This window comes from Eretmochelys imbricata, chromosome 15 (genome assembly GCF_965152235.1).
Source record: "Eretmochelys imbricata isolate rEreImb1 chromosome 15, rEreImb1.hap1, whole genome shotgun sequence".
Classification (NCBI taxonomy): Eukaryota; Metazoa; Chordata; order Testudines; family Cheloniidae; genus Eretmochelys; species Eretmochelys imbricata.
The window spans coordinates 31,021,374-31,040,522 of NC_135586.1; the positions used below are offsets into that span (position 1 = coordinate 31,021,374).

Below are 19,149 nucleotides of genomic sequence, written 5' to 3' on the forward strand. Positions count from 1 at the left end.
CTATATCCTGCTCCATGGGTGACGGTACTAGCTGTGATCCACTTATTGTGGGGTTTGGGAGGACACAGGTGGAGTTTGAAATGACGCCCACAGGGGCTTGAGACCGTGAACAGCCCACGCCAGTTGATGCTGAATCAGAAAAGCCAGCGGAAGCTCAGCCCATATCATTCAGCACCTCTTTCTCTTTTTGACCCGGAAGGTCCTTGTTTTAGCTGACAAAGGGGATTAGGAACAATTGAGAGAAATGCCCCCTGTGAGCAGATGTGCAGACCCTGAGTTACTATGCTAGCTGTGTGAGTTATAGCAGTTAAGACCTGTCTCTTGGTTAAAGATCAAATATCCCCCAAGCTTCTTCAGCCACGTCTGGGAGACAAGCCTGGGACTCTCCCCACTCTTCTGGTGCGCAATGTCTTTTCTAGTCTTCCTAATAGCAATTGCTCTTTACTGTTGGTGCCTTTTGTCTTGGAAATAACACACTATGGAGCATGCTGCTCAGCTCTGTCTTCCTGGATCCATCACCAGGGTCCATCTGTGTGGATTGAACACGAGACCTCCCGCTTTGTGAGCATAACCTCTATCCTTGTGGTGAAGGGGGGAGTCCATTACCTGCTATTGATAGTAGCCTTTCGGAGCGGGTGGACATATAACACATACTGAGCCAATGGGTCCCGCACATGTTCATACCAGTCCTAATTCCCCAGAACACCCTTAGTTAGAGTATCAACCTAGGGACACCCATCGTTACCATTCCTCGGAGTGACTGGCCTCTGGATACAGCTCTGCTACACTCGCACTGTACAGCCCACACAGTATCCATCAGCATCACTCGTTATTGTACAGCCCCCAGACGTGTGCTGGCTGCCCTGCGGCAAGAGGAAGGAGGCACAATCCCTGCCTCACACAAGCCAACATTTGGACATGATTTGGGGGCAGATAGTTTGTGGCTGGTTGGTGAATCTAACCAGTGTTAACAACCAGTGATAGGAAAACCTGCTCTCCTTTTTACAGCCTGCCCTGCCCTTGGCATTTTCAGTGTGGGCGACCTGAGGCACCTCGGGTCACAGTAGTAACAAACCACTAAAAATAAATTGCTATCCACTGCGCAGAGATTCTCTTTCTCTCCTGTGACTGTATGGACCCAATGCTGCTGGAGGTGGGGCAGGGTGGAGTGGGGGTAAATGTTTGGCTGATGCTGATTATTAAAATATGGGTGTTCATGATTTTTAATGTTTCATGAAATTTTCCCTGAAAAACAAAGCTTTCCCCTATTAAAAAACAAGCCAGAACAGTGTGCTTTTCCTAATGCTACATCAGAGCCTCCCTTGGTGGGGAATGTCACCCTGCCCTCTTTTTGCTGGTCCCCCCACCTTGCCCCTCCTCACAGGGGTTAATGGTGGCCGGCTATCAAATTAGTGACAAGTCTGAACTGCAGCTAATAGTCTTCAGGGCCTGTGTGTTTTCCTCCCCGTGTGCACACATGCGGCTGCTCTCACTCAGACATACATTAATTCTGTCACGTCATTTATTTGATCCCAAGATGCAGCTGTTTCTTTCGGATTTGTGGGAAACGGGCTGGCTGCTAGTTTCAGAAATATTCAACCAGCTGCTCATTTCCACGTAAAACAGAATAAAAGATGAAAAGTAACATAAGCGCTCAGGGAATGTGGCGGTTGGAGAAGGTGCTGAGGCATAAACAAACAGAACTGGAGGAGACCTGTGGCTCTTTACGCATGTGCTGTCATGTTCTCGCCCCCATATTTGCAAGGAACCCTGGGAAAATGCACACATGCCTGACCCTATGCTGTGACAGTCCTACACTCTTCATCAGGGATTGTCAATGACCAGAAGTTTTAAATACATCTTACTTAGTACGCAGCCATATTCTGAAGTGAGAGATACCAATTGCATTGTGGACAGAGCAGTTAATACAGAATAAAGTACTTTCCCCACAAAATTGGCTGGGTCTGTCCTGCACAGAGTGTAAAGCTCCTTTGAGTACTGTTCTTCTCATGTTGTATCATAAATGAATCCAGTCTTTGCTTGCCATGCCTCCCAGTCCTTTCTGAAGGCAAGCTGTGTCGGTGGTCTAATCTGGCCTGCTTTGGGCACTCAGGATTCCTGTTGATTGCAAAGGGGGCAGTGTGGTTTCCTCGCTTGGTCGTACAAAGTGCTCGGGCTGACACAGCACAGCCTGGCACTGCTGTTCATTAGGACTGGCGTTGATTTCATGCCAAAAGAAGTACTTCAGAGTGGCAGCTGGAGGGAGTTTGTAAGGAGCTGATACCTGTGGGTTAGCTCTCGCGGTACGTGATATTGTTCACTTAGGAGGAAATCACATGAAAGCAAAGTGCTCTTGAATCAATGGCTGCAGATCAGATATAGCTGCTCTGCTCAGGAAAACTCACTGTTCAATATTCTCAATGGATCCCTTTCTTCTAACTAATAAGTTCTTTCCCCCAGACATTCACAAGCTATTTGTCTACCATTTTTCCCTGTTTTAATACCATATTTAAAAATGAATCCCTAGTAGTCTCTTATATCCACTTCAGTGCTGAAGATAGATGATGGTCATTGACTTGCTTCCCCCGCCCCCACCTCTAGTGTTCTTAATTGGGCAATTTGTCACCATTTTGACAAAGACTTATATATAGCATTTTAAAGAATGAATCACAGTAACCTGAGTAACTGACCCTTACACAGAATCTTTTCACATACGGAGGGAATAAATAACCAGACAAAAATGGAGATTGCTGACTGCAAGAGGGACTGAAATGTGCCACTTAACTCTTTATTTGTGCATAATTGTTGTACCACCCCTTCAAATAAATCGATTCAGTATTACCCAGGGTAGAGGGGCTCTCATGCATTAGATAAATATATCATATATAGCTGGTTAAACCCAGGATTCCTTCCAAATGCTCTAATTTAAGTAATGACATTTAAAACCACCAGTAAATAAGAAAAGATGCAGTGATATTAAGGGTATGTAAGAAAACTGTATTTCTGAATGAAAGGGTTTTTAGTACCAAGAACATGCCTGCTAGACAATACAGTAGTGACTGGTTGGGATTTATAGATTTGTTGAGGGAGTAGGAAATGCTAATGTTTATATCAATGCTTCAACAAACCCCAGGGACTCACTCTGCAATTCAGAAGTAATGTCTGCACCCAGGATCACCTATAGACCGTTGCTCATACTCTGATGGCCACTGGCAACTGACAGATAATTACATGAAGTACCTTTGAACTGTGAAAATACCTTTGGCTCAGTGGGAATACAAAGCACAGAGAAAGGAAGAGAAGAGTCCTGTGTAAGAATTCTACAGGGCATCCTCAGGGACAAACCAGGCACCTTTCAGCTTGACAGGATTATGTGACAGTGCTGGACTGACAATGAAGACATTGCGCTAACCTCCCACTGTGCCCAGGGAGACTCTTCAGCGTTCTCCAAATGGAACGGAGAGGGCAGAAGAGTAAACTAGCAGTGTATGTGAGCTATTTCAAACTTGCAAAGGACTGACCTTTGCTGAAGCAGCTGGAAGCTGGTTTTCTGATTGAAGCATCAAACTGGACATGGAAGGACTCCGTGGTGTACAGGTGGGGTGGAATGTTTGTGATGGATGGAGTTTTCCAAGTTCCATTCGGTGTTATGAAAGGAGGCTGGTCGGTAGAAGTTATGCAGCGGCTGGGGAGAAGTATGTCTGCCAGAGTCAAGGGGTCCTTGCTATTCTGGACTGGAGACGAAGAGCCAGACATAACCGTCTGCTGTAATACTGTCAGTGCAGTTTTTCCTATCTTTCTTGTGCTGCTGAACTAGCTTTTACAGTGTACCAGTCGGTAGCTCCCACTTCTCCTCCTACTGGCAGTAGAGCTTGGGCTGTGCCAAACACCCTGCACCCACTGCCAAGAGAACGTCACCCTCCAATGGGGGTTGGCACTTGCAATACAGAACGAGGGGTGGCCAGTCGTGATGCATCCTGGCCTCGTTAAGATGAGGAAGGGAATCCCAGAGTATGTCAAGGTTCCTTCCCCACTCTGAACTCCCGGGTACGGATATGGGCACCTGCATGAAAGACCCCCTAAGCTTATTTTTACCAGCTTAGGTTAAAAACTTCCCCTAGGTACAAACTTTGCCTTGTTCTTGAACCATATGCTGCCACCACCAAGCGTGTTAAACAAAGACCAGGGAAAGAGCCCACTTGGAGACGTCTTCCCCCAAATATCCCCCCAAGCCCTACGTCCCCTTTCCTGAAAATCCAGAAGTTCAAGAATTTGGGAGCCATTCTCATGAATGTGCAGAGACCTTTCCGGCTATTGATGCAGATACAGTCCTCCTGCGATAGCTGTTCTCTTAGGGTTTGCATCATGGCCCCTCTTCATTGTTTGCCTTTACTTTAGGGGCTGGTGCCTGCCCTGGAGACTAATGTTCTTGAGAGAGAGACTTGATACTGTGAATATTGACTCCTTAATGTGCTGATAACACTGTGGGGCAATGCATGTATTAAAACAGCCTCATGATTACCCCTTTCCTCAGATTTCTAATGTCATGCATGACAAGGCTTTTGAAATCTAATAAATTCTACGACCAGCTCCACAAATCACTGGTAGAACAAAAACTTGGAACAAAAATGCAATATTTTAGCAAAACCTTGCATGGTCTCGGAGTGTAGTTTGGTATCTTAATAAGTCTGAAGCATCCATTTTACACAGGTATTTAACAGATGGCTTAGCATAGCAAACTAATGTTATTCATCAGTTCATACATAATGCATTTGTGACGGGAATTTCAATTTACTTTCCCCAAGTGGGAAAATTCCATCACAGAGAGAACAAGGGAGTTGGGTATTTAATGAGAGACAGTGGAGACAGTCGAGTTCAGATCGAACGAAATCTGTGTTCATAACCTGAATTCAGGATGGGGAGAAAGCCTTCTGGAGAATTTCTAACCTATTTAATTTGCCTGGGATTGGACACTTCCAGCAAATCAGAACCCGTGGAAGCTGAAATGCCATTAGAAACACCACTGCCTTCTTTAGGCGGGGTAGTAGGGCAAGAGAAAGCAAGCCTGAAATACGGGACAAGAAGAGGTTGTGGAGGAAGAGCAATGAAGGAAAGCCAGGCCTCAGTGAACGAGCAAGTTGATAACAGTGAGCAGAAGACCAGGAAATACACCTCAGCAGCCCAGTTGCCAGAAAAGTGTAACACTGACATTGTATGGGCCAGCAGACACAGAGAAATCATGCTGCCCAAGGCAATGTGTTCACGGAGTTTGAGGACTTTCCCATGGAAATCGGGGTGACTTCATGAGAAGTGCTGACGTGTGTCTGTGAGCACTGAGATTGTGTTTGAACATCACATGCTGTCACAGGGGTGAGCCATCTTTTGCCTGTGAGATCTTCCAGGGCACACCCGGCACTACATACAGGAGGGGTCTGTCAGGAGTGCAGAGAGCAATAAGACACATATACACCATGGTTTTAGAGAGAGAGGAAGAATACCTCCTATTGCTACCATGAAATACTTCTTGGCCCTCCCTAGGAACTTAAGGACTCCACACTGTCGCATCATCTCCTGTTCCCGTCGGCTTGCTTTACTGTACGCTTAGAGGCAGGAGAATGAAGCATGAAGTAGGAATGGTGTGTTTTGCACAGTAAAGACGAAGAGCTGTCATGGCGAGCTCCAGACACACAGCACAGACGCAGGGAACGTAATGCGCATGCAGCCCTAGTTACAGGAACTTGGTCTGTAACCAATGAGCAACCCCCACGCCCCGATGCTGGGTCACCCATGGCACAATTTCAGATGTTTCTATTTTCTAAAGAAATTAGTGCTATACCCTAGGCATCCTGGTACTTCCATCCCTGAACTGAAACTCATTAGAATATGGAACTTCCTATTATGCCATGAATATGTTATAACGCTGTTAAAGGAACGCCAGGAGGAACGGGCTGGGTATGTACGCATTCCCTTGTGCAAAGGAGAGCCAAGCAGCTGAGAAAACGAATTCCTTTCAGAGAACATAATCTCTATAGCAGAAACACAAGTACACCAAACCTGTATTACTTTCACCAGACTTCTGATCTTTGATTTTTTTTTGGTAGTACAAGTAGTAATTGAAATTTGAAATGAATGATGTTTAACTCCTTCCAGGGTCCTTCACTTAGGTAATTTCAGTAATTTATTGCCCAAGCTGTATGCAAAATGTAGACACTACCTTGAATTGTGGGGGAAAGGAAATTCACAGAGCCTCACTGTGAGACTTCCTCAGCAATAACTCTTTGCAGACATGTATTTGGACTGATTGTAGACTACTAGACAGTTCATCAAATTGGACTGACTTTAGACATCGGAATATTGTTTTAAGAAGAGTTTCACGGGACTTGAACGAGTAAGTGCCTGGGCCACTCATTTCCCGTTGTATTTCTAGCTGGTATACATGCCTGGAGGGAATCCCAAGGAAGTTTTTTTATTTTACTGGAATGATGAAGATGTTACAGCTGCGGCTGTGAAGGATTTGGTCAGTGTCCCAGCATGGCGGGCTGTATTACTTCATACAAGTGTCAGCCCAGCCCTTTCCGTGGGGAAGGGAGACTTGGTGTGCTCTATTTACAGCACTTCGCACAGAAGGAAAGAATCAGCTGGAGATGACTGATTTTAGACAAACGTGGTGACCCTGAAGCACCAGAAATTGAGATTTTAAAGGCAGGAAAATGCCAGGCCAAATCTGTTGATGAAATTCCAGGGCTGAGTATGCCCCATGAAGACTGCAACAGCAATTCCTCCACCAAAAACTGGTGAACCATCTGGTCCCCTACTTGAAATGTCTCCTGAAAACCCACCTCTGCAGTGATGCCCACTAGAAATGCACCAATCAATGATGGCTCCAGGGGGCAGATAGGGAAAGCTGAGAGTTATTGTTGGTTTTGTAGTTGGACTTGGTGCCCAGTCAAGGATCAGAGCTGCAAAGACACTCGCTGCCCCAGAGAGCTGTGAATCTAGGTGTGTGACAAGATGCAATGCATAAATGAAACAGAAAAAGGGATGTGTGGAGGGGAAGAAGATGGCTTTGTGCCACAAGCACACCTCTCTGCTCAGTTACTTTTTTTAATAAAAACTATAGTTCAAAAATGCAAATGTGTATCGAAATTTTACCCCTCTTCCCCGTCCTCCTTCTCTCACTTGCCTTCTTACATTGCAGTCTCCTTGAGGTATGGACTGTGTCTTCCTAGGTCTTAGTATAAAGAGTCCTGGATCCTGATTGAGGTTCCTAGGCACCATTGCAATGTGTATCACAAAATTAACTATAATGTGGTACCCCAAAAGGGAAAAGAGATGAAGGTTTTTTGATTTCTACGAGGAGGAAGCTCAGCGGGTGATGCATGTTAGCAGCACTATTAGAGAGATTAACACAACATTCTGGATACCTTTGGATTTGCTGTGGCTTTAAGTAGTAGGAGTCCAACCTTGTGTTTGCAAGTAGGAGAGGAGGGTTTTTTTCAGGTTGAAGGAACTAGAAATAGGAGGAAAGGGATGCAATTAAGTAAATGCAAATGTAGAATGAATATCAGGACCGTGAGTCCCCTCTGAGTGTGGAAATGGTGGTGGAATCTCAGCGCCTGGGACGCTGAAAACAAGACTGAACATGGCATCGAAGCATTCAGGATTATGGCAGAAGGAACAGTCCTCCAGCAGGGGGATGAACTGAATAAACTGATAGATGAGTTTCATCTATTAATTTCCTTTACATCTCACAAGCAGTTTAAATCCAGGCCTGCAGAGTTTATGAATTACTGTGACACCTGGCTGCTGCAACCTGTCAAGACATTTGCATCTCTCAGATTCATTCTGAAAGCTCAGGGGTCTATTCAATCAACACTTCTCTGGCATAGGCAGATCTTAATGGTTTGATGTGGTATTTCTAGGGGCCCAGGAGACATAATCAAGAAACTTGCAGTGTGTGTGGGTACTCTTCTGAATGCATTTCACACGCTGTGCAAATATCGCATGGACTTGATCCCACGGGAAGACAGGAAGCCGCTATGAAAATCATAATGCGGGATTGGTGCTATGGGTGCCCCCAGACAGTGGAATAGCACTGACATGCACTGCCATTTCATCTCACTATGTTGCAGCATGTTCGAAATCATAGTGGTGCTAGTTATATGAAAAGAATGAGAGACTTTAAGGGGAGGGAACAACAACTGGCATTCAATTTCCTCTGAAGATTAGGCCCCAAGGAAGCAAATTACCTATTTCTGCCTTCAATCCCTTTTCCAGGTATGTCTCCATCACCCAGGATTATTGAGCAAAACGAACGGAGAAAAGCTGTAGTCTCAATACTTTGTCATTCTCCTTTTTGTGTTAGAAGAAGAAAAAAAATTAAAACGTTTTTGCATTTTGAAAAAATCAAGATGTTTGTTTTTCTTTAGCTGTTATAAAACCACTGGCTCCTGGCACAGGAGTTCTCACGCATTAAACAGGGTGGTCGTTACGTCAGTACTAGAAAGAGGAACTGCCAAAGGAAGCCTACCTGTAGTAGGAAAAACAAGGGGGCAGTTCAATAGGTGGTGGTCTGATCTCTGAAGCAGTGTTGAAGCAAGGCCTCTGCATGATGCTAGGGAACCTTGATATAGGAGCTACCATCTTTTGGAGGAGATCCAGACTGCTGCTGCCATAAGACATCCCATGATATTTTTTACAATAATTTTTGTGTTAACTGGTCTGAATAGGGCCATCACTGTGCGTTTAATATATTCTGCCCTTCTACAGTTTCATCTGTGGTGTGAATTGGGATGTTATTTTTATTCCCTTTCTTTCCTACACTGTTGGGTGGTGGTATCATTCATTGTTCCTAGCTGCTGTGGTTCTGCCCACAATATCACAGGATGTTTAGATGTGTTTTCATAAAACAGGTGCTAGGTTCCGACTGGATCAGCGGAAGGAGAGTGGGATCAAACATGGTTACACAGTAGCTTCCTCTTCGCTGCAGAAGACAAGTATGGTCATGCCAAACTCCACTTCTTGACAGCTGAACTGAAACAATGAGCACACGTATGTGTGGACAGAGAGGATGGGCTTTTCAAAAGCTCCCAGTATTGAATGAACTCTGCTGACATTGAAGTCAGCAGTAAAACTCCTACTGACTTCAAAGGAAGCAGAGTTAAGTCAATGATAACACCCTTTCAAATCCAAGCCGGAGTGTGCTACTGATTGAACATGGCATTAGTAATTCTAAAAACATTTCCAGAAGAATCTGCCAATGTCAGTGCCAAATGGTAGGATCAGCCAAGCCAGAGAATGCAGCAATGGGCAGGAAGGTGCATGCAGCAGGAGACAATCTCTTTAGACACAAAATAAGCAAAGAAACAAAAGGAAAAAAGAAAGAAAGAAAAACCCAAACATAAAAGGTGACAGGGAAGCTGGACTTTACCCTTACTGTACTGGGAGCTGGTCATTTACCCTGCCCTGAACTGTAATTGTCTTTTGAAAGATTTTAGAATGACATTATGTCTTCCAGATGTCTGTAGCACATTTAAGATCATTGTGGTTTTAATAGCTGAGCAATAAAAATCATGAGCAAATTAGCATTTGTAAATGTGATCTTTCATGTGTATTTGCAAATGCAATTTACACTACATGAAAAGCCCATTTGCATACTCCAAATCATGAATTGCTCTAATCACAAATTAAATGTAATTCACACAATTTTGCAGATTAATGATCCCAGCTCTACCTTACTACACAACTGCAGAGACAGACAGTAGAATTTCAGTATGAGGCGCTTGCTTCACTACTCAGCAAGATGGGGATTTATTTGAAGGCTTTCCACTTATGAAGGGAATCGAATGACACCTGAAGCAAGTGGTACCGCCGAGTGAGAGTAGCATCGCACATGTTATTCTGGAATCTTATTTCATGGCACTATAACCAATAGAAAGGAGCTGTTTTTAGTGTAAAATAGAAACTGATTGCCTCAAGAGCCACATACATTTGAAAAGCCTGAGTACAATGTATTCAGTGGGTGAAACCGCTCTGGGAGTAAAATGTAAATAAACATTGCTGTGCAGCGAAAGGGGAAGACCGCTCAGTGAAATGACATCTGGCTGTCAGTGTGATCTGATGTAATTAGGGTCTTCCTCAATTCTTCATAGTGGGAAGAGAGCAAAGCCCAGTGTGCGGAGGCCCAGAAGTCCCAGACGGGGATGGCTCTGGAGCTGGAGAACCTACACATGGAGCTGGAGACAATCAGCAGGAACAAGAACTTGGTACGTGCCCTGAATAACAGACATTACTGAAACTGCTTATTACCCACCCAGCACCCCAGGGCACTATGGTGCTTTTGGATAGTTTTACATGTTTTACAGACTTCGTTATTTAGACTCTGAGAGCCTCAGAGCTTGGACTTGCCAATGTCGTTTACTTGTAAATTACTTTAAATTGTCCAGCCTTTCAGGGGGACCCAGCCCAGGGGCCTTTACTGTCTCCAGGGACATGTAAAAGTGGCGCCAATTATCGAGAACACACAACATACCGTAAGCTGTCTGCAGAGATGTGGTGAACACCATAAAAGGCTTTTTTGCCTCTCCCTGCCAGCATTAGAAGCACACGGACTTTCAGCATTGGAGTGGAAATGGAAAAGGCCTTTAGTGAAGTACCACCACTGAACGCGGCACGCCTACATGCGAGGCAGAGAATTACAGCACTAAAAGCCCCCCACTGCCACCGGCAGTATTTGGAACTTGTCTGCACCCTAGTGTAATCTCTGAGTGAGCAGCACCCTGTTTGTCCTCCGCAGGTTGATGAGCAGCTATATCAGCTGCAGCACGAGAAAGCTGATCTCCTGAAACGCATTGAGGAGGACCAGGAGGATCTGAACGAACTTATGACAAAGCACAAGGCTCTGATTGCACAGGTAAAGCATGTGATGAGGAGGAAATGTATGTGCATAAATACACACAGGCACATCGGGTGAAAAAGGAATTGCTAGAAAGATATCCAGAGGGCATCATGGCTTTACACCACAAGGGAGGGTTAGAAAGATAACATGCCACCTGCTGGAATAGCATAGACATATTGCTAATACTTTTCAAACAAGTAATTCTAATGAGCAGTGTGAACATGCGTACCCAGACACACACGGAGAGTCATTCCAATATGGTTTGCACCAGCTAGTTGATTACTCTACTGAAATCATGGTTTTTAATAGAAATGGCAGCTAGGGATCCTTTATCCAGTGTTAAACCTTGGGTGTCTATGCAAGTAATCAAAGTAACACCTCAAATCCATCCATAAAAGTTGCTGATTAGACGAACAAACTGGCTCAGAGTTTGTTGTTCATGAAATTATTACTTTTTCACCATGAAAAATGTCAACAAAATTGAAAAAAAATCAGGTTTCCATTGAAAACCTCAACACTGATGGTTTTTCTCCAGTTTTCAGTAGCCAAACTACTAAATTGTTTAAAACTGAAAAAGTTTAAAACTGAAAAGGTTGTTTTCCATTTTCACTGGAAATTGTGTGATTTTCACTGAAAAATTTTCTTGAAAAATTTCAATTTAAAAAAACTTGCAGAAAAAAAAATTCAAAGAAAAATGTTGACAAGCTGTGTTTGGAGGTCCTTTCTGGGGTCCTCAGCCTTTGACCTGGGAGAGATTGGAAGAGGACATTGATGTGTTGAGGATACTGGCTATGTGCTGGCAGTCTGTATGGCTTTTATTTGAATAGCTTAAACATATTTTGACAGCACCAGTGATCCAACCTGTCTCAGCGTAGAAAAGATCAGAGACTTCAAAGGTATAGAAGGGGCCCCATTTGGCCAGAGGTCCAGTATTTTCCAGAAATTTCCTGGACCATGAAAGGTCCATAGTAGCTTTGTGGGAGGAAAAAGACTAAGGACTTACAGAATCAGCATTTGGGGATGACCCTGGTGATGTCATGGCTGATCAGCTCTGCAAAGAGTTGTTCCCAGAAGCTGAGAAATCGGGTGCGGTCAGTAGATTTATGCTTGGTTAATTCAGGACAGGAGCAGCTGCCAATTCAGATGTACTAGAAATTGCCTTTCCCTTGCCAGTCTTCAAAACAGAACTTCCTTGTGCATTTCCAGTTCTGCTCCAAGTTCTTTGTTTTGTCGCTATTGTTGGGGTTTCTGTTTTCATAGTCTGCAGTGGACATTACTCAGATTCGAGACCTACAGACACAGCTGGAGGAAGTGAAGAAAGAGAAACAAAGTCTTCAAGAGAAAGTAAGTCCTCCCCCTTCCCTTTAAGGCTCAAAATATCTGGCAATAAGGTACATCTGCCCAGTTACTAACTCAGACCTGGAGCAGACAGGCAATGAAGGGCTTCAAGAATCACTCTGTCCTTTGGCATCTCATTGCCAATCCCTTTATTGCCATAGATCACTGGACTTAATGAGTATCAGAGGGGTAGCTGTGTTAGTCTGTATCCACAAAAACTTAGTGAGATACTCCGATCCCCTGGAATACTCTCATATGTAGGCATGTATAAGAATCCACTGAAGTTCTGAGTGTCAGTCCTGAAATATAGGCTCTTTGGTGAGCTAATGTCCTTGGGGTGAATTCAAATGAAATGTTTACTTGCTTATTGTCAGGAAATATCTCCTCTGTACAATACCACGGTCCCACTCCTCTTCATAACACACTGTCTACGTCTGTAAGAGCAATAAAACAAGCACAAATGTAAAAGCCTCCTTTTAGCTGCTGTAAACACTGCTTAGTATTGACTTTCCTCAGGGCAAAGGTGGGAAACTGGGTCAAACTGCATGTTCAGGAAATCTTTGGAAACCTGCAAGTGAACTTTCCTTGGGACTGGGGAAAATTCACACTTAAAAGGTTTTTTGAGAGTTGCAGAATTTACTGCACATTCTCTTTGCTGTTGCAGTTTCTTGAGTTATGATGTTCTCTGTGCAAGATCACAAGCCAGCCTCGTGCTGGGCACCACACCAGGGACAGAGGGAATATGCCTCCTTCCACAACCTGAGTGGGGGACTGTTCTTCCCTGGTCATGGCACCATGGCTCCAGACCTGTATAGCGTGTCTTTAATATTAATCACTCGAGGAGTGCCATTGACTGAGTGCTTTGCTATCCCAGGCATCAGGAGTCGGACTCACTCACTGTAAGACAGAGTGGTGGGTTTGACAGGCAGTTGGAGAAAATAAGAACTATTTCCCCTGTCTGGGCCCAAAATAAATTTTGAACCAAACTTTTACTGAGGTTTGAAAAAGGGCTGGTTAATTTCCCCCCTCGTTGTTTTTGAGCCTTGGTCTAATCGTCTTTCCAAGGCTGCCTCTGCAGTTCCAGGTGCCAGCCAAAATCCTGCCCTGGGACCAAGTGCACAATTTCACACATGCACCGTCCTCGAAAGATGTGAGAGGAGAAAACCCCCACCCAGCTGGGTGAAAATTTGCCAACATTTTTCTGTTTGTAAAACCACAGAATGTAATGAATTGTTTTCACGATCTTCACACAAACAATACCACAGGAAGCTTGGGAGTATGGCTGCCATCTTCGAAGTACAAAAAAAGCGGGACATCAGGGATAATCCTGAGCCCATAAAACTGGACAGCTGGCAGAGTGTAGTGAGGGCCCTTACAGATTTTCCAGGTCAGTTACCTCAAAAAAGTGATGTTCCTGGGAAACCCTGGACAGGTGCCGACCCCACTTGGGCAGCAGCATCTTTCTGTACAGCGTGGCACCTAAATGCAGCCCTTGCACTTCCAGTGTGCTCTGAGAAGGAACTGTTGGAATCTCTCTACCCCTAGTGGATCTGGTGCAGTCATGAGAAGTCTGCAGGGCAGACAATAGGGCAGAGCGGAATTATGAGCCCTGCCTTTCCCCCACCCTCTTCTCTAAAATAGCTGCAGGCGGCTCGGGCCCGGATTGCGTACGTGGAGCAGTCGATGGTCGAACGCTCCATCGTCAGTCGACAGGAAGCGCTGATCTGCGACCTGGAGAACAAGCTGGAGTTTCAGAGTGTGCAGATCAAGCGGTTTGAGGTAGGGCGTATTTCTTAGCCTCTTGCTTGCCTCTGACACACAACGGGAAAATCCCCGTGGAAAAAAAGGGGCTGCCTTTGGGACAGGCATGTGCGCTGGCAGTGCCTTCTCCCGTCCCTCTCCTGCAATGGCCTGTCCTGGGGATCGATTGGCCTGTACCACGGTGTGCTCCAAAGCCATGCAGCCCTATCTGGTGTGGAGGGAAGAGGCCAAGTGGCTCTCAGCATCGTGCAGAGAGGCTCTGGAAACCAGAGCAGACTCCTAGCCCTATGAAAGTTGCAGTGGGATCTTTCCTACCCAGAGCAGAAAGCAGCTCGTGTGGTCACATCTGTAATGCTCCCAAAGCACGGAACCCTCTGCATTGCCCTTGGAAGGGTGAGAGCCCGAGTCAGCTCAGGCCTTCGCTTTTGGAATCTGTGGCTCTGACCAGTCTGGGTATTTCATACCAGTGAGGTTAACTATTCATGCTTTATTTTACTGACGTATTTACCGCAAGCCAGCAGCATGCTCAGTGCTGTAAAAGCATGGAAGGAAATACGGCCCTGCCCCAAGGTGTATAGCAATATACTTATTTACTTCTTAGCACGTTGATCAAAGTGCCTTTCAGAAGGTGTCACAGGACTGTATGGCATAGTCCAAAATCCAGCACATTAAAACCGGTCAAGGTATGGTAGGTACATCAATATACATATAGAACAATCTAGGCGCTTAAAACCCGGGACTATATTTGTTTATGCTCACTTCCTTTCATGTCATGAGATAAAATATAAATATTCATTCCCTCCCACCCCCCACTTACATGTGACTAATTGAGGGGAGGCCAAGAACGTGTAGTAGGGTCACTTCACAATGATGGCAGACTAAGACAGCCCTGAGCAGCTGAGCATGGCCCAGCAGGAGAGCTGTCTCTAAAGGAAAGGCATTTCTGAGTTACCCAGGAGGCACTGGTGGCTCTTAATTTCCTTCATGCTGCTTAACCCTTTGTGTCTGTGAACCCCAAAGCTCATTCTCTGGCAGCCTCCTGTGAGGTCATTGCCATCACTAGGGTGTCCTTGGTGCGGATCCCCTCCCATCACCTCCTCTTTGATCCCATCCATCCTCTGACACCTAAGCTGAGATACAGACACCAAGAGGCCTCGGGAAATGACAGGCCGCTTCTATATCGGAGCCTTTCTGGTCACATTGCCACAAGCCTTGCTTTTATCCTCCCTGCAGTTCCTGCCTATCTGATCCAGAGTAGCAGAGTCCATCAGCTGCTCTGTGGTGAGATGTAGCTAGAACAGGCTCTGTGACCTGGACTCCACTGAGAGTTCCTGGAGCGATTCTTCAGAGATCATGCCTTCCATCATTCTGCATTTGCCAGTGGCACTGCACAGTGCCAGCTTCCAGTTAGTCCTGTCATGGGTGCTGTGATTGATCCTGGAGCTGAAGGCTGGGAATGCTAATGTGAGCTGTTGTTTTAAATGAAGGATAGCTGAGAGATCAAAATATTTGTACAGTACCATGTGTTTGTCTCAGTCTGGTGAGTTCTAATGTGTCTGCTTTAAACATGGAGTGGGGTGGAGGGGAAGGGAAATATACCAGCAGGATGGGAAAGGAGAGAGGAAATGTGATGCAATGCGGTGCTTGCCTCCCAAATTGTTTCCCTGCTCTAGGCGATGGGTAATGAATGATGGGACCCTGTGTGCCACTACGGTCTACCCTGCATTCCACACAAGATTGCAACGTGACTGGAGCACTGCTGAAGCTCTCAGGGTTCTTAAAACTGCCCCCAATAAGTGCAATGGGCTGTGCAATGAAATTAAAGAGCCATCATTTTAAAGCCACCGAAGGAAACAGTGCTTTGAGTAGTTCACAGTCAGCCTGTATGGGATTCATTGCATCGCAGGGTCACTGAGACAAGCACGGGCTGCTTAATATCATGACCATTACGAGCATTGGCGGCATACAATACAATACAATGTATTGATACAATGAGTAGTATATATAAACTTCATGCTTCACGGCATCAGCTGACTTTCTGTAGGGGTCAGAAAGGGAGAGCATTCCTCCAACTACATCACTATAAAAGATTAAAGAAGGGGAAAAAACGCTTTATAATCCTTTATTTAAGAAAACCCCTTTGCCTTTTGTCCCCCTCCCTATCACTCCAGATGCTTGTCCTTCGGTTGCGGGACAGTGTAGTAAAGATGGGAGAGGAGTTGGAGAAGGCTGCAGAGTCAGAGGCTCGAGAGAAGGAGAACACCAAGTATTACCAGATGCGCATGGAGGAGATGAAAGCAGATATGAATGAGCTGGTGCAGAGAGAGCTGGAAGCCAGTCGCAGGCGTATGGAGCTGGTAAGAAGAGGAGTGGGCTATCATATAAGAGAGGGTATTGCCTTGTGTCAGATGCCAATGGACTCTCCTGGGCTGGGGTGCTGGGAAGGGCGCATTACGGCATCAGTAGCTCTTTACCCCTCATGAATATGGCTCATTTTTTTCAGATGGTCAAGGATGGTTATCGCTTGACCAGGTCTGCATTGTTCTGAGGTATCCATCACTTGGGTGCTTAGATACTTGGCTGGATTTATTCTGGACTTGTGTTGCCTTTTAGTGGTTAGTTAGAACATAATTGCCAGAGTGCGTGTACGGTCTGGTGCATGGGAAGCAGAGACATGCATGAGCTGCCATGGCAGATGCAGGTTTAAAATTCATGCTGCCCCACGTCTTGGGGCCTTCTAGATATAAACCGATTTCTATCCAGCAGTCTTTCACGTGAGTGCTGCTCTATGAAATCTGATAGTTGGCACATATAACAACATACACTGGGGGGGATGCTGTGATGCTGGAAAATAAATTATGTCCTGAGTTGTGCTATCTAATTGGCCTAGACTAGCCAGTTTGCTCTCAGTCACAGCATGCAGGGGGTGTGTGTGTGGGGGGGTCCTGTAGAGTTTGCAGCACCCATTGCTGTCTGTCGCACACAGTTTTTTCTTTGGAAGCCTCCCAGTAACCTGCAGATTGGCCCATGGGTCCCAGAACAACAGGTAATTTTCTGCTTGATGTTCTGTGTGCCTGATATTTCCAGATAGGTCTAACCAATTTATTGTTAGAGTTAGCCCTCAAGCAAGATAAGTCATGTTTTACGGGCCACTTCCTCCCACTGCTTGTCCTGGATTTCTCTAATGTCAGCCACATCAGGTTTGGTTTTGACAAGCAGAGCGCTGCGAGCAGTCAGCGCAGCTCGCTGGTGGTGCTGTGTATCGCTGTCCCCCCCCTCTCGTCCCCAAATCATTTAACTGAACCTGTTATTCTGGCTCCCTAGCATCCCACTCTTCATGTAGGTTTGGCCAGTGCAGCTAGGGCAGTCCCTGTACTCATTGGTTTGATCAAATAAAGGAATTGCTTTGCCTGCTCAGCTCCAATAAATACTGAGAACGTTAGCCAGATGAGTGCTGGTTGGGAATTTTCCAACAACACAGAGTTTTTTCAGACAACGCCGGTCTGTCAAACCTGAAATGTTTTATGGAAATGTCCAGTTTCGATGAACTGTCATTGACTCGCAGGCAGGATTCCAGGTGGACTACCAGGTTTTGCAGCTCCAGAGCATCCCTGCTGTGCAGACTGGGGCCTGCTGGCCTGAGAGTCTGCAAGCCTGGGATAGTCTGCGTGGCGGAGCTGCCCTGAGGCCATGGGCTCTGGGTGCCCCGGCACCTGCTGACTGAAACTGATAATGATTCTTGTCTGTTTACCGGCTGCCAGTGGTGACACTGAGCAGAATACGGACGATCTCCATCAGCAGCTGCCGGGGCCCCGGGAACACATTTTGTTTCAGAAACACTGTGTATCAGTGTTTCCAAAATGAAAAGTTTTCAGAATTTCCAGTTCACAAGAAATTTTTTAAGAATGTGGTTTATTGGACGAGGACCGAGAAACGGATGTTGCAGCCTTAGGCCAGCACGTGTGTAATCATGAGTGTGGTGCCCTCGGCCATCCACCAGCAGAGGAGCTGGGAGTAGCTGTGTTTCTGCCATCACCCTGCAGATCCTGAACGTTCGTGCATTTGCAGTATCATAGAGGATGTAACACAACATTTCCTGTGTTAATTTTCAAGGGAAGGGGCGGATTTGGGGGATGTTACTTCATGAGTGATTACTATTGATGTAGTATTTTATTACAGGCTTTCAGTAATCGAGTGTGACTTGTTGCCTGGTGTGACTTGTTGCGTGGTATTCCCTTCTCCTCTATGTGAGGGGGGGATGCTTTCTCATCCTATTCATAACTGTGAACCCCACATACTCTCCTGTTCTTCACTGCATAGCATCCCTGGCAACCAGAGCAATTGCTTACATAGAAGAGTAGACCTCCATTCATCACTCTCCCAGCATGTGTTCTGTTGTAACATGGGGCCACAGTATGGAAAAGGTTGCAAACCGCTGATCCAGAATGATCTATAGTAAACTGTTCTATTCACCCAGCTGCCCTATCCCTCCTTCCCCATCTCGTGGTGTTGAACAGAGGCACAAGTAGGAGCCATCCACAATGGCCAGTGTGTCTTTGTGCATTGAGAGAGGAAGGGAGAAATTTGAATGGAAAGAAACTTAACTCATGTCACAAGTTTCCCTTTTGCAACCATTCATCTGAACTGTACGGCCCGCAAAAGAGAGGACTTTCTCCATCCAAGTAGCACATTAATCAGTTGTGATGAACAATTCACCTGCTCTAAATTTACAAAATCATGGCCAGATTTAGACTGAAGCTAAAAAGAGAAAATCAGGGCAACACTGATTCATTTTCACTTTTCAGTCTCCTTCAAGCTTTTATTTAACAGTGAGTGACAAACCCACCATGAAAGGAAAAGGCATTCATAAAATACCTGCTTCTAATATGGCTGTCATCCCAGCAACTTTTGATACCTGCCAGACAGCAACGATTCCCTTTGTTTACTAAAACAACAAAGTAGATTTCATCATTTATTTTAGCAAAAGTGCCATCCCTGATGCCCCCAGGAAAAGGTGTTTTAGTCTGAGTGATTTTTGTTGCGGGGGGCTCAAACACACTTTGTCTTAGGTATGTTTGTAGGCAAATTTTGTATAGATGGCCAGAAAATTCTGTCTAGAAAGGACCCACTTTCCCCCAGGAATGAAAGGAAAT

The 19,149-nt window shown here is 45.4% G+C and overlaps 1 protein-coding gene across 1 annotated transcript in view; it reads left to right on the forward strand.

The window, feature by feature from the left end:
- Positions 1–19,149, forward strand: part of MYO18B (myosin XVIIIB) — a 183,580-nt gene that overhangs the window by 112,924 nt on the left and 51,507 nt on the right. The window contains exons 33-37 of the mRNA XM_077834845.1: positions 10,152–10,265; positions 10,796–10,912; positions 12,158–12,241; positions 13,877–14,014; positions 16,168–16,353. Coding sequence (XP_077690971.1) covers positions 10,152–10,265; positions 10,796–10,912; positions 12,158–12,241; positions 13,877–14,014; positions 16,168–16,353 — 639 coding nt within the window. The remainder of the gene's footprint in view (positions 1–10,151; positions 10,266–10,795; positions 10,913–12,157; positions 12,242–13,876; positions 14,015–16,167; positions 16,354–19,149) is intronic.